We start from the raw sequence: 15,019 nt of genomic DNA, 5'->3' as shown, positions 1-15,019 counted from the left end.
GCCTTTCCTAGGCCTTCTAGAGAAAAGTTCAGTGCTTGCTGGAATATCCTCGGTCTGGCCCAAGGGAGCTCCAAGTTGTGGCTGGAATAAGATCTGTTTCCCAGGCGCTGTACCTTTTGGCTCTAAAATACATCTCTATTCCGAACATGCAGCTCTTTGTCAAATGTGGGGAATCACCCTTGTGCTCCTGCAAAATATGTTCTGCTCTCTCTTAAATGCAGAAGCAGTATCATTTTTTCCTTTAGATTACAGCCTACTCTGAGGCCAGGCGAGTATGGCTGAAGTACCAGAAACCTCGCTAGAGCATGGCAGGTTAGAGAAGCACCGGCATTATGTCCGGACATTTACTAGGGGAAGTGAAGTGCTTTGACAGTGATTCGCTTCAGGACATCTTTTACTGCCTGAAGTCTGACCCGCTGTGGTTTAGGGCTCAGCCTTGAAAGCGAGTTACCTTACAGAGGAGCTGTGTTGCAGTTTGGCATCGCTTTCCAAACACGAACCTCTCGAGGCTGAGGTGCGAAAGCAGCCCCTGGCTCTGCTCCTGAATCCAAGAGCAGTGCCCGAACCGTACAGGAAATGCCGCTTCCAGGCAGACGCTGGCGTGTACATGTTCATGTGATGCATGTTGGGGTGGATAAATGAGGTCGAAGGGAGGGGCTTTCGCTATGCTGCCGACAGGCGGCTTTTCTTGTCCCCGCCCAAAGCGAATATATCTACTGCATATCCCTATGACGGTACCACCACCTTCGGTGCAAAGGACAGAAACCCCAGGCCTGACTTACCGAAGCGGAGGCGCGACAAAGCGACTGATTCCTTCCTTCCGCGAGGCGACCTTCTGTGACAGCAGGGGGTGGCGCAGGGTAACGCCTCCAGGCTGCTCCGAAGCAGCTCTTGAATGACGAGCTCCCCTGGGGAGAGCGTGGCTTTCCGCGGGGCCCTGGGCGGTCGCGGGCTGGCTGCAGTGGCGGCGCGGGGACTCCGGGTGCCGCTGTTGCCCGATGCAGAGCCGGAGCGCCGGAGCCGGAGCCGAAGCCGGAGCCGAAGCCGGGGCGGCTGCTGGCTCGCACAGCGCCCGCCTCGGGGACACAGAGCAGAGCAGAGCAGAGCAGAGCAGAGGCGGCCTGTCTCTCGGCCCGCCGTTTGATCTGCGAGGCAGCAGCGGGGGATCTGCAGAGCCCGGCAGCGTCGGAGGACGGGAGGCGAGGCGCGGCGAGCGGCGGGGATGGGAGCGAGGCAAGCAGCGGAGCGGCGGGCAGCAGCCAGGCACGTCGCGCTGTTGGCCGTGCTGCTGCCGCTGTGCTGCCGGGCGGCGCCGGAGCGGCTGCGCTACGCGATTCCCGAGGAAACGGGCAGCGGCTCCCTGGTGGGGCCGCTGGCGCGGGACCTGGGGCTGAGCCCGGCCGACCTGCCGGCGCGCAAGCTGCAGCTGATCTCGGCGGCTAAAAGGCGGCTGAAATACTTCGCCGTGAGCGCGGAGAACGGGAACCTGTACGTGAGCGAGAGGCTGGACCGCGAGGAGATGTGCGGCGACTCCGCGTCCTGCTCGGTCAGTTTCGAGGCGGTGGTGCAGAACCCGCTCAACGTTTTCCACGTCGACGTGGCCATCCAGGACATCAATGACAACTCCCCGGTCTTCAGCAAGGCTGCTCTCGATCTGGAGATCGGTGAATGGACTGTTCCTGGTGCGCGCTTTCCGCTGGAGATGGCGCAAGATGCGGATGTGGGAAGCAACTCGCTGCTGAGTTACCAGCTGACTGAAACCCCGTCCTTCACGCTGGCAGTGAAGGAGAGCCCGGATGGAAGCAGGCAGCCCGAACTGGTGTTAGCAGCCGCTTTGGACCGTGAGAAGCAGAGCTCCTTTCAGATGGTGCTGACGGCGGTGGACGGCGGGGCTCCAGCGAGGTCGGGGACGGTGCAGATTCGCGTGAACGTGACCGACGCCAATGACAACGCGCCCGTGTTCAGCAAAAGCGCGTACGAGGCGCGAGTGAGGGAGAATCTGCCGGCGGGGTCGCTGGTGCTGCGGGTCCGCGCCACGGACGCGGATGCGGGCTCCAACGGCCGCGTCTCCTACTCCTTCAGCAACGTGCCGGCGGCGGTCCGCGCTGTCTTCAGCATCGGCAGCGACAGCGGCGACATCCGGAGCGAAGGGATTCTGGATTTTGAGGAGAGGCAGGAGTACACCTTCGGAGTGGAAGCGAGGGACGGGGGCGGGCTCAGCGGTCACTGCAAGGTCCGCGTAGAGATCACCGACGAGAACGACAACGCGCCCGAGATAACGACGTTGTCGGTGTCGAGCCCGGTGCCCGAGGACTCCCCGCCCGGCACGGTCGTCGCGCTCCTCAAGGTGCACGACGCGGACTCCGGCGAGAACGGGAAGGTGTGGTGCGAGCTGGAGGGCGAGACGCCGTTCGCGATGGTGGCGTCGCCGGGCAGCTCCTACAAGGTGGTGACGGCGAGCGCGCTGGACCGGGAGCGGGCGTCCGAGCACAACGTGACGGTGATGGCCCGCGACGGGGGCAGCCCGGCGCTCTGCAGCCGCACCGCGCTGGCGCTGGCGGTGTCGGACGTGAACGACAACGCGCCGGTGTTCGAGGAAGGCGCCTACAGCGCCTACGTGCCGGAGAACAACGCGGCGGGCGCGGCGGTGCTGCGCGTGCGCGCGCGGGACGCGGACGCGGGCGCCAACGGGCGCGTGAGCTACTGGCTGGTGGGCGGCAGCGCGGGCGAGGCGGCGGCGGCGGCGGCGTACGTGTCGGTGGAGGCGCGGAGCGGCGCGGTGTACGCGCAGCGCTCCTTCGACTACGAGCAGTGCCGCGAGTTCGCCGTGGAGGTGAGGGCGCAGGACGGCGGGGCGCCGGCGCGGAGCTCGACGGCGACGGTGCGCGTCTTCGTGCTGGACCGCAACGACAACGCGCCGCAGGTGCTGTGGCCGGCGGCGGCGGCGGCGAGCGCCGGCGCGGGCCCGTTCGAGGTGGTGCCGCGGTCGGCCGAGGCCGGGTGGCTGGCGGCCAAGGTGGTGGCGGTGGACGCGGACTCGGGGCGCAACGCGTGGCTGTCGTACGAGCTGGTGCAGGCGACGGAGCCGGCGCTGTTCCGGCTGGGGCTGCACAGCGGCGAGGTGCGCACGGCGCGGGCCGTGTCGGAGCGGGACGCGCCGCGGCAGCGGCTGGTGGTGGTGGTGAAGGACCACGGGCAGCCGGCGCTGTCGGCCACGGCCACGCTGCACGTGGTGCTGGCCGAGAGCTTGCAGGAGGCGCTGCCGGCGCTGAGCGAGCGGGCGGCGGGCGGCGAGTCGCCGGCGGATCTGCAGTTCTCCCTGGTGCTGGCGCTGGCGCTGCTCTGCGCCTTGCTGGTGCTGAGCGTGGCGCTGGCCGTGGTGGCGCGGGTGCGCCGCGCCGGGCCGCCCGCCGTCCTGCGCTGCCTGGGCGCCGAGCGCTTCTCCGGGGCCGGCCCGGCCTTCCCGGCCGACTTCTGCGAGGGCACCTTGCCCTACTCGTACAACCTGTGCGTGGCCCCGGGCCGCGCCGTGGCCGAGTGCGCTTGGCTGCCGGCCCCGCTGCCCGGCCTGGCCGCCGCGGATCTTCTCAGCGGGGACGCGCCCGGGACGCCGACGCCGAGCAGCAGCCGAGGCCCGGCAGAGCCGCCGTCGGACGCCGACGCCGTGCAGGTCTGTAAGCCGACCACCCGGTCCTCCTCTCGCCCCCTGCCTTGTCTTCACTCCGATTTTCTGTGAGTGGGTGCGTGTGTGTGTTTGTGTGCGTGCGTGCGTGTGTGGCGGCAGGGGCTTTGTCGCGTTTGCGCGGGTCATCAGCAGACGCACGCGTAGGCTCACCGGGAAGGTCGTGGCCAGGCGAGTCGTGTGCTGTTTGAGGCGCTATGCGTCAGTGATGGTGGACGTGGATCCTCACTGTATGCGTTCGAGGTCTGCTGATTCTGCTTGAGGGGGCGGGGCGAATGCGGTGGGCGTTTGCAGATGACCAGGGTGTATTTTCCGCGTGTTGGGAACGCTTGGAATCAGGGTTTGCTCGTGCCGCTGAATCGGTGCGGTATGGAGAGGGCGGGCGGGAGGGGCGGTATGTGTGTCCCTTGTGTGGATGTGTGGCGCCTGATCCACAAGTCGCTGCGTGCCCTGCCAGGTTGTGGTGGAAGGCTGCTGCAGAACTGGTAGCACTCGTGGAAGCCATGCTTTTGGCCGGGCCTGCTTTTCTGGGCGGTTCGGGATGAGTGCTCTGATATGTCCCCTTGAGCCCCCGTCCTCACTTCGTGCTGTCTTCAGAGGCCTCGCCTCGGCAGGAGGAGCGTTGTCTTGTGTTGTGGTTTTGGGGTGTTCCTGTGGAGCCGGCTGCTTTAGAGCGGGGCGGCAGGGGCAGGGGCAGAGCCGTGTGCCTGGGAGTGAAGTCGTCAGTCTTTTCCCTCCCACCTTGGCTTTGCAAGGCTTCACGAGGAAGGGGAGGAAGAATGAGCGGGTTTTCCTGCTATAGGAGCAACGGTTGTTTGGGATGAGGGTTTGGGAACCGTTATTGTTGTCGTAGGCTGAATTGCACTTTGGTCCTCGAATTCCTCATTTCTTCAAATCGCTAAAAGAGCTGGAAGTGCGGGTCTGGGTGGGGGTGGAGGCGTCAGAGATGGGGAGCTAGAGCAGAGGGAAAAGGGAAATTGGAATGGGGGCGGGGGAGGATTTGTGCTCTGCGCCAAAACCGCGGGTCAGATAAGAGGGGAAGAAAGGCAGTATAATCGAGTGGTTGAATGCATTCCCCGAATCAGTGGCGTGGCTCGTTCTGCTCTTCAGATGGAGGGCGTATGTGCTTTTTTTTTCCTCGAAGGTGCTTTTTTGACACTGTCATTGGTTGTGTCCTGCGTGAAGCTGTCCTCTCAGGTGGCCATTCGAGGGAGGCTAACCCACTGCGCCTTCTGACAGGGGAGGGACAGTGGCTTGTCAGAGTCGCTGGTCAGCAAAGGTGTGGGGTTCCGGTGGAGTTCATGTAGGTCTTGTATCGTCTTTTGAAGAGCCCGTGCGCTGGGACGGAAAATAGTAGCGAAGACAAAGTCGCTGAAGACAAAGGAAGAAAGCTCCTTCCTTCCCCCACGTCTCCCTGATGTTGGAGGGGAAACGTAGCGCGTCCCAAGGTACCGATGTCTGGGCAGCAAGTGCTTCTTGCCACAGCGGGCAGCAAGCGCTCAACGCAGCCTTGTTCTTCCTGACTCTTGGGGAGACGGGCGCTAGTGCTGTGTCACTAGGTGAACATTCAGAAAAACCCGAAACGTCAGTGAAAGCGGCTGTTGGAAACGCCGCGCACAAGCCAAGCGTGTCTGGATGCCCAGCGGGGCAGTAGGACTGACGGTCAGAACAAGGAAATACGGACTCACGGAGACGAAGGTGCCGCCGCCTAAGGTTGCGAAGCATGTGCTTAGGTAAAGGCGTATCACCTGAGGGAAGAAGGCCGTTGTTTTCTTTGCCGCGGCGTACAAGGGAAGAGAGAATCGCTTGTGGAAAAAAGCGCCCGACTATTGTGTTTGCTTGATCGGTGTGCTACATGAGTGAAAAAATCTTTCCTGCGGTCCTGCAATTGCCGGCCGAGACTGCGGGCGCCGCTGTTCACCAGGCGGGAGCGGAGCGCGGCGAGATGCAGCCGCCCCGCCCGCCGTGACACGGTTCAGGGAGAGATGCGTCCTGAGCCGCAGGCGGGAGGCAGGACCCTCCCGGCAGGAGTCGGCGGCGCTGGGCTCTCGCCTCGGCCCCGGCCGTGCCGGACGCGAGCGGCGCGGTGCAGGCGGGGGAGCGGAGCGGCGGCGGCGGGCGTCCCGGTCGGCAGGGCAATGAGCGGGACGCCACGGGGCTGGAGCCGGCGAGGGCGACGGCGAGGGCGAGCGCTGCTGTGGTGCGCCTTGGTGGCGGCGTGGGAGCTGGCGTGGGGGCAGCTCCGCTACTCGGTGCCCGAGGAGATGCAGAAGGGCTCTTTCGTGGGCGACGTGGCCAAGGACCTGGGGCTGGAGCCGGCGGCGCTGCGCGCCCGCGGCGCCCGCGTTGTTTCCGAAGGTAGGCGGCAGTATTTCGCTCTGCATGACAAGACCGGCCATTTAGTGACGGCGGAAAGGATAGACAGAGAGCAGGTGTGCCGGCTGGTGGAGAAATGCGTGCTGCGCTGTGAGGTGATCGTGGAGGGCGAAATGAAGGTTTATGCGATCGAGGTGGAAATCAGAGACGTTAACGACAACGCGCCCGTTTTCAAGGAAGTGCAGCTGGAGGAAAAAATGAGCGAGACCACAGCCCCGGGGTCGCGGTTTCCCCTGGCTGAGGCTCAGGACCCGGACAGCGGGAGGAATGGCCTGCAGCGCTACGAGCTGAGCGGCGACGAGCACTTCGGTCTGGCCGTGCAGACGGGACCGGATGGGGGGAAACAGCCCGAGCTGGTGCTGGCGAAGGCGCTGGACCGGGAGGAAGGCGCGTTTCACGAGCTGGTGCTGAGGGCGATGGACGGCGGGGAGCCGGCGCGGACGGGCACGGCGCGGATCCGCGTGGTGGTGCTGGACGCGAACGACAACGCGCCGGTGTTCAGCCAGGCGGTGTACACGGTGCGCGTGCGGGAGGACGTGCCCGTGGGCTCCGCCCTGGTCACCGTCAGAGCCACCGATGCCGACGACGGCCTGAACGGAGAGGTGAAATACTCACTGAAGAAAAGCACCGACATGTCATCGGAGATATTCAAGCTAGACCCTGAGACGGGAGCGATCACCCTGGTGAGGAGCCTGGACTTCGAGGAAGGCGACTCGTACGAGCTGGGGGTGCAAGCGCGGGACGCCGGGGGCCTTTCCGATAGGGCGAAGGTCGTGATCGCGGTGACGGACGTGAACGACAACGCGCCCGAGATCGCCGTGCGGTCGCTGCTGAGCGCGGTGTCCGAGGACTCTGCGGTGGGGACGGTGGTGGCCCTGCTGCACGTGCAGGACCGGGACTCGGGGGCGAACGGGGAGGTGAGGCTGTCGCTGGGCGCGGGGCTGCCGTTCCGGCTGCGGAGCTCGCTGGGCAGCTACTACAGCGTGGTGACGGCGCGGGAGCTGGACCGGGAGGAGGTGTCGGAGTACAACGTGACGGTGCGGGCGACGGACGGCGGGTCGCCGGCGCTGTGGAGCAGCGCGGTGCTGCCGCTGCGGGTGCTGGACGTGAACGACAACGCGCCGGTGTTCGGCGAGGCGCGCTACAGCGCCTGGCTGCCCGAGAACAACGGCAAGGGCGCGCTGGTGCTGAGGGTGCGGGCGGCGGACGCGGACTGGGGGCAGAACGGGCGCGTGCGGTACCGGCTGTGCGAGGGGCAGGTGCGGGGCGCGCCGCTCTCGTCCTACGTGTCGGTGCACGCGGAGACGGGCGCGCTGTACGCGCTGCGCTCCTTCGACTACGAGGAGGTGCGCGAGGTGGGGCTGTGGGTGCGGGCGGAGGACGGGGGCGCGCCGGCGCTGAGCAGCAACGTGTCGGTGCGGCTCTTCATCGTGGACGAGAACGACAACGCGCCGCAGGTGCTGTACCCGGCGGCGGCGGCGGGCGCGGGCGCGGGCGCGGGCGCGGGCTGGTCGGGCGTGGAGCTGGCGCCGCGGTCGGCGGAGCCCGGGACGCTGGTGGCCAAGGTGGTGGCGGTGGACGCGGACTCGGGGCAGAACGCGTGGCTGTCGTACGAGCTGGCCAAGGCGACGGAGCCGGGGCTCTTCCGCGTGGGGCTGCACAGCGGCGAGGTGCGCACGGCGCGGCTGCCGGTGGCGCGCGACGCGCCGCGGCAGCGGCTGGTGGTGGTGGTGAAGGACCACGGGCAGCCGGCGCTGTCGGCCACGGCCACGCTGCACGTGGTGCTGGCCGAGAGCGTGGCGGAGCTGCTGTCGGAGCTGAGCGGCGCGGCGGCGCCGGGCGAGCCGGCCGGCAGCCTGACGCGCTGGCTGGTGCTGGCCGTGGCGGCCGTGGCGTGCCTCTTCCTCGCCTTCCTGCTGGCGCTGCTGGCGCTGCGCCTGCGCCGCTGGCGCCGCTCGCGGCTGCTGGCCGCGGGCAGCGGGGCCTCGCGCGCCGCCCCGGCCTCGCCCTTCGTGGGCATCGACGGCGTCCGCGCCTTCCTCCACTCCTACTCGCACGAGCTCTCGCTCACCGCCGACTCGCGCAAGAGCCAGCGCCGCTGCCCGGGCGCCAGCGGCTCCAACACCCTGCCGGCCCCGCCGCCGCCCGACAAACGCGCGCCGCTGCTGCCCGAAGAGCCCGCCGGCGCCGGCGCCGGCAGCGACAGCGGCAGCGACAGCGGCAGCGACAGCGGCAGCGGAGACGCCCTCCCGGTGAGTGCCTCTGACGAGACTTTCCACGTGCTCCTTGCTTCCGCCCCTCCTCGCGCCTTTTCCCCTGCGCGGCGGCACTTGTCCCTTTGCTTTCCTGCTCGTCGTCGTTTCTGTCACAGAGCGGGAGAGTAGCGAGCAGAGGTGGAGGGATAGCTGCGGGTGTGGCTACGACCTCCTCGAAGGTCCCTGTTGCCGATACGATTTGCTTTTGCAGTGCTCTAGGGGGTGCGGAGCTCGCGGAAACGGAAATGTGTTTTTCAGGTGGATTTTCTTGGTGAGCGGCTTGTTATTTGCATTTGCTTAGAAAGGGTGTCAGCTGGTCGCTGTTCTTCTCGCCCTCCTCTTAGGACACGCCCTTTTCCTTTGGTGCTAGTTATCTCAAACGGGTGCAATGAGTCGGCGGGCAATGGGAGTGGCAAGCATGTAGGCAGCGTGAGCTTCTGTATAAAGGCCTGACACTTGTGGTGGGTTCGGAGCCTGACCCTGGGTGGTGGGGAAAGGCGGCCAGAAGAGCCTGTGTGGGGACGATGAATTTCCTGGCTGTGTCTAGCACCCCCAGAGAATCCAGGAGCTGCAGGAGAGAAGGCGTTGACCAGGGAGATGGCGTAGGCTTCTGGGGGCTCGTTGTGTCAGAACATGCTTCACGCGATGTGTCAATCGGTGCGTTGTGACAGAAGGGTGAATGGGACGCTCGAGGATGCAGTGTGCGTTTTGCGAGAGGGAGGTACTGCTGCCTCGATCGAGAGACCATTCCTCGGTGTGCCTGTGTATTGCCGGTTGCCTGCTGGCATTCCCTGCTTTGGGCCAACAGTGAGCTCCAAGCTGTGGAGGGACTAAGAGGCTGGAGGAGCGAAACGGCTGCTTGGTAAGTGCCAAGTTGTGAAATATATGAGCATGCGACAGAGGCACCACTTGACCTAAGTGGGGGATCACCGTTGCGCTCCTCCGGAGGTCCTCCACTGTCTTGTGAGTGGAGCTCAACGGCTGTATGTTTATAGGCGGCAGCCTGTCCTTAGGCCTTGAAGGTATGGGTGAAGTGTGAGAAAGCAAGCTGGCGCATGGTTCCCAATGGCGTGTGGAGCCCTTGGTGTCGTTACGAGAGGGCAGAATGCCTTCAAAGTTACTAGGGCAGTCGAAAAGCTTTTGTGTCAAGTCGGTATCACTGTCTCACTGGACCTCTGAGGTTGGAGGCAATGCAGTTCAGTGAACGCTGCCCCAGCCTAGAACTGTACTCTAAAAACGTATATCTTCCTCGTGTTGATGGAAAATGCGTGTTGCATTTTTTTCCGTCTCTTCAAGCCTTTGTGGGGTGGGACTCGAGTGATGGCTGTCCCGGTTCCCGGAGGTTGCCAACACTGAGAAAGCCCTGGAGAGCTGCAGTGCGTCTCTCCTGGCTTCGTCAGGCCTCCAACAGATACTGGTTCTGGGGTTTTTGTGTGTGTGTTTGTTTGTTTGTTTGTTTGTTCTTTTCTCCCGAGGGGTGGGAGGGTCGTGACTGAAGGTCCCGAGTCACTGAAGTCTTCTGAACACTTGCCTCTCTGGGGGAATGCTGTCACGCTGGCATCGTCTGCGTGCCTCCGGCTTTACAGTGTTGATGTGGCCAACAACGTATGCGTGCAGTGTGTACTCAGGAACCTGATAGTGCTGTCAGGATACTTCTTGCTACTCCTTTGGTATGACCACGGGGGCAAAAGAGGAAGTAGTGAGAGCTCACTGAATGCTGTAGTGATGTTGTCAAGAAGACAATTGCTTTCTCCACCAGGTCCAATGCAGATATTCTGACCAGGATCACTTAGGCTATGCCTGTAGTGCGGGACGTCTTTCGTGATTCCTCACACCATCTTTAGCTTACAGTACAGGTAGTGCTATCGTAAATACATGTACTATAGAAGATTAAGCTGTTTTCTGTAGGTGTTGCACTCAGTAATGTCTTCTTTTATCCTTTCCATTCTTCAGTACATCCCACTCCTGGAATGTTCTGCAGTCTCTTGCTACAAAACATATCATGCTGTGGTTGCATCATCGTTAAACTGCTCCTTTCTGAAGTTGCGTTTCTTCGAAGCCTTACTGAGGTTTCTTTTGCAGTAGTTTCCTTATTTTTGTTTCGACTAGTTCTTTGTTTTACTTGGATTTGTACCTGGCATGTTGATTTTGGCCGTTTGCAAACACCTATATCAGCCACTACTGCAGAGTAGTAGATAATTGCTCCTATTTACAATCCCTGGAATAAACACATTGGGAATTGTACCAACCTGGGAGAAGGAAATACATTGGTATATTTTTGCTGCTCGTCCACGTTCTTATACTTACTTGCTTATCCCGTTCTCTAAGAGAAACAATTTTGAAACGAGTATTTAACAGGCATGTGTTCACTGTTCTAACACTAGAACTTGTGATCTCCGTAGTTCATAAAACTGGGAGCATATACTGCTACTGCTGTTCTAGACAATAATGTTGCTATGTTCTCCCAACGCACTGAATCTCTTTCACTCCCAAAGATGTATAAAAAAATAGAGCATAACCAAGACTCGCCTCAAAGAAACGAGTGTACGTCGAGGATTCGATGCATCCTTTCTGCAGTAGCTCATGCTCTAAAGTACTTTGCAACTGCTGCTTGTTGGGTCTCCTGAAAATAAAAGAGCTGGGGAGGTCAACCCACAGCGCTAGTGCTAGATGCTCTCAGAAGATATCAGACGTAGTAAATATTTGCTGTACCGTGTGCCTGCCTGAACTTACCTGTACTCGTCTGTGCCCCGTTGTACAAACACCGCGTTCTCCTTCACTGCTTCGTTACACGTTCCTCACCCAGACTCTTCTTCGTTACAAAGGTCGTTTGAGCGGCCCTTCCCAGTGGATGAGAAAACTCGCGAAAGCCAAAGGTGAATCTCATATCCACAAAGCTGCACGTCTCCCTCTCGCTCTCGGGTAGTTGAGGGCGCTGTTAACGATCCCGCTGCTGACAGTGCGGCTGGATGGGGCAGTGACTGGGGCGCCTCACACTTGACGCCGCTGCAGTGGCGGCGCGGGGACTCCGGGTGCCGCTGTTGCCCGATGCGGAGCCGCCGGAGCCTCCGGCGGGGCTGCTGCTGGCTCGCACAGCGCCGGGCAGACAGGGACCGGCTCAGGCAGAAACACCCGCTGAGAGGGCGAGAACGACCGAGCGGCCGACGGGAGAGGCGGCGAGCGTTCGGGAAGACGCTTCTCGTCTGCCCCGCGGTTCTCACCGTGCTAGAGGAGAGTTTGCGAGCAGCCAGCGCAGGCGGGGTCCGCGGCTCTCTGCGGAGAGAAAGCAGAGCACGGGGGAGATTGGCGGAGAGCAGCAGCGGCCGAAGCGGCCGCGCTGGGGTCGCTGCCGCGAGCTGGGGTGCCGGCGGGTGCCGGCGTGTGCCGGACGGGCAGGGAAGGAAGGGAAGGGGCAGGAGGACGGAGCGCAGCGCGGGCTGCTGAGAATGGAAAGCCGGCACGGACAAAGCGGCTCGGCAGGAGCCAGGGCCGTGCTGCTGTGCGCTTGGCTGCTGCCGCTGTGCTACCGGGCGGCGCCGGAGCGGCTGCGCTACGCGATTCCCGAGGAAACGGGCAGCGGCTCCCTGGTGGGGCCGCTGGCGCGGGACCTGGGGCTGAGCCCGGCCGACCTGCCGGCGCGCAAGCTGCGCATCAGCTCGGAGAAGCCCTACTTCGCCGTGAGCGCGGAGAACGGGAACCTGTACGTGAGCGAGAGGCTGGACCGCGAGGAGATGTGCGGCGACTCCGCGTCCTGCTCGGTCAGTTTCGAGGCGGTGGTGCAGAACCCGCTCAACGTTTTCCACGTCGACGTGGCCATCCAGGACGTCAATGACAACTCCCCGCGCTTCTTGCAAGAGAACATCCACCTCGAGATCAATGAGTTGACTTCTCCCGGCGCCCGCTTTCACTTGGGTAACGCTGTGGATGCGGACGTGGGCCGGAACTCCCTGCAGGACTACGAGCTGGAGAGCAACGCCTACTTCGCGGTAGAAGTGAAGGATAGCCAGGACGGCAGCAAGTTCGCGGAGCTGGTGCTGCACCGTGCGCTGGACCGGGAGAGCGAGCAGAGCCTCCACCTGGTGCTGACGGCAGTGGACGGCGGCGAGCCGCGCCGCAGCGGCACCGCCCAGCTCTGGGTCAACGTCACCGACGCCAACGACAACGCGCCCGTGTTCGCACAGGACCGGTACCGGGCGAGCATACACGAGGACGAGCCGCCGGGCTCCGCGGTGCTGGGCGTCTCCGCTTCCGACGGCGACGACGGCATCAACGCCCACATCACCTACAGCTTCGACAAAGTGCCCTCCAAGGTTCTTCGGCAATTCGATCTGCATGCAGAGACCGGGATGATCACGCTAAAGGAGGCGCTGGACTTCGAGGACACGCGGGGCTACACGCTGCTAGTGGAGGCGAGGGACGGGGGCGGGCTGGTGGCACACTGCAAAGTGGAGGTAGAGGTGCTAGACGTGAACGACAACGCGCCCGAGATAATGACGTTGTCGGTGTCGAGCCCGGTGCCCGAGGACTCCCCGCCCGGCACGGTCGTCGCGCTCCTCAAGGTGCACGACGCGGACTCCGGCGAGAACGGGAAGGTGTGGTGCGAGCTGGAGGGCGAGACGCCGTTCGCGATGGTGGCGTCGCCGGGCAGCTCCTACAAGGTGGTGACGGCGAGCGCGCTGGACCGGGAGCGGGCGTCCGAGCACAACGTGACGGTGATGGCCCGCGACGGGGGCAGCCCGGCGCTCTGCAGCCGCACCGCGCTGGCGCTGGCGGTGTCGGACGTGAACGACAACGCGCCGGTGTTCGAGGAAGGCGCCTACAGCGCCTACGTGCCGGAGAACAACGCGGCGGGCGCGGCGGTGCTGCGCGTGCGCGCGCGGGACGCGGACGCGGGCGCCAACGGGCGCGTGAGCTACTGGCTGGTGGGCGGCAGCGCGGGCGAGGCGGCGGCGGCGGCGGCGTACGTGTCGGTGGAGGCGCGGAGCGGCGCGGTGTACGCGCAGCGCTCCTTCGACTACGAGCAGTGCCGCGAGTTCGCCGTGGAGGTGAGGGCGCAGGACGGCGGGGCGCCGGCGCGGAGCTCGACGGCGACGGTGCGCGTCTTCGTGCTGGACCGCAACGACAACGCGCCGCAGGTGCTGTGGCCGGCGGCGGCGGCGGCGAGCGCCGGCGCGGGCCCGTTCGAGGTGGTGCCGCGGTCGGCCGAGGCCGGGTGGCTGGCGGCCAAGGTGGTGGCGGTGGACGCGGACTCGGGGCGCAACGCGTGGCTGTCGTACGAGCTGGTGCAGGCGACGGAGCCGGGGCTCTTCCGCGTGGGGCTGCACAGCGGCGAGGTGCGCACGGCGCGGGCCGTGTCGGAGCGGGACGCGCCGCGGCAGCGGCTGGTGGTGGTGGTGAAGGACCACGGGCAGCCGGCGCTGTCGGCCACGGCCACGCTGCACGTGGTGCTGGCCGAGAGCTTGCAGGAGGCGCTGCCGGCGCTGAGCGAGCGGGCGGCGGGCGGCGAGTCGCCGGCGGATTTGCAGTTCTCCCTGGTGCTGGCGCTGGCGCTGCTCTGCGCCTTGCTGGTGCTGAGCGTGGCGCTGGCCGTGGTGGCGCGGGTGCGCCGCGCCGGGCCGCCCGCCGTCCTGCGCTGCCTGGGCGCCGAGCGCTTCTCCGGGGCCGGCCCGGCCTTCCCGGCCGACTTCTGCGAGGGCACCTTGCCCTACTCGTACAACCTGTGCGTGGCCCCGGGCCGCGCCGTGGCCGAGTGCGCTTGGCTGCCGGCCCCGCTGCCCGGCCTGGCCGCCGCGGATCTTCTCAGCGGGGACGCGCCCGGGACGCCGACGCCGAGCAGCAGCCGAGGCCCGGCAGAGCCGCCGTCGGACGCCGACGCCGTGCAGGTCTGTAAGCCGACCACCCGGTCCTCCTCTCGCCCCCTGCCTTGTCTTCACTCCGATTTTCTGTGAGTGGGTGCGTGTGTGTGTTTGTGTGCGTGCGTGCGTGTGTGGCGGCAGGGGCTTTGTCGCGTTTGCGCGGGTCATCAGCAGACGCACGCGTAGGCTCACCGGGAAGGTCGTGGCCAGGCGAGTCGTGTGCTGTTTGAGGCGCTATGCGTCAGTGATGGTGGACGTGGATCCTCACTGTATGCGTTCGAGGTCTGCTGATTCTGCTTGAGGGGGCGGGGCGAATGCGGTGGGCGTTTGCAGATGACCAGGGTGGTTGGGTTTCCTGATCTGTTTTTTCCCGAGGAGATGCCCTTGAAGCTGACTGGTAGCGTTGAAGGCGAAACAGGTGGTTTATGTTGTTTTGGCAATGTATTCCCACGGGAGCTGTGAATGTGTGTCTGAATGAGTCAAACACTAGGCTGGTGAAGTGACGGGGCTGCACTTCATCTTTGAAGGAAGAAGAAAAGGAAGTATCTGCGGCTAGCTTTTAGTTCCTCTCGCTGGGTTTGGGCAGCTCTGGGGACGCCGATATTTCTAGGACAGAAGCAGAGGTATGCAGGTGTTCGCAGCCGCGCTGAAAAATGTGTCGCGGCCGCAGTGCCGGCAGCGTTTTCCGCGTGTGGGGAACGTATGGAGTCAGGGTATGTTCATCCCGCTGAATCGGTGCGGTATGGAGAGGGCGGGCGGCAGGGGCGATCTGTGTGTGCCTTGTATGGGTGTGTGACGCGGCGATACTGACGGACCGTCTGCTGCTGGAGGAACCTGTCTCGAGGAGTCAC

At 64.1% G+C, this 15,019-nt stretch overlaps 2 protein-coding genes across 2 annotated transcripts in view; both read left to right on the top strand.

Moving 5' to 3' along the window:
• LOC104154015 (uncharacterized) overlaps positions 1-15,019 on the top strand; it is a 99,295-nt gene that overhangs the window by 39,516 nt on the left and 44,760 nt on the right. The gene's annotated exons all lie outside the window — the stretch shown is intronic.
• Positions 6-5,916, top strand: LOC104152594 (protocadherin gamma-B5-like). The gene has a single exon (XM_009687992.2). The coding sequence runs from the start codon at positions 1,223-1,225 to the stop codon at positions 3,734-3,736; it is 2,514 nt and encodes an 837-aa protein (XP_009686287.2). The 5' UTR covers positions 6-1,222; the 3' UTR covers positions 3,737-5,916.

This window comes from Struthio camelus, chromosome 13, assembly GCF_040807025.1.
Source record: "Struthio camelus isolate bStrCam1 chromosome 13, bStrCam1.hap1, whole genome shotgun sequence".
NCBI lineage: Eukaryota > Metazoa > Chordata > Aves > Struthioniformes > Struthionidae > Struthio > Struthio camelus.
The sequence above is the reverse complement of the archived record's forward strand: the minus strand, read 5'-3'. Positions and strand labels throughout refer to the sequence as shown.

Excerpts from the sequence above, each read along its gene's own strand:
- LOC104152594 (XM_009687992.2), top strand. The coding sequence starts at position 1,223 with ATGGGAGCGAGGCAAGCAGCGGAGCGGCGGGCAGCAGCCAGGCACGTC.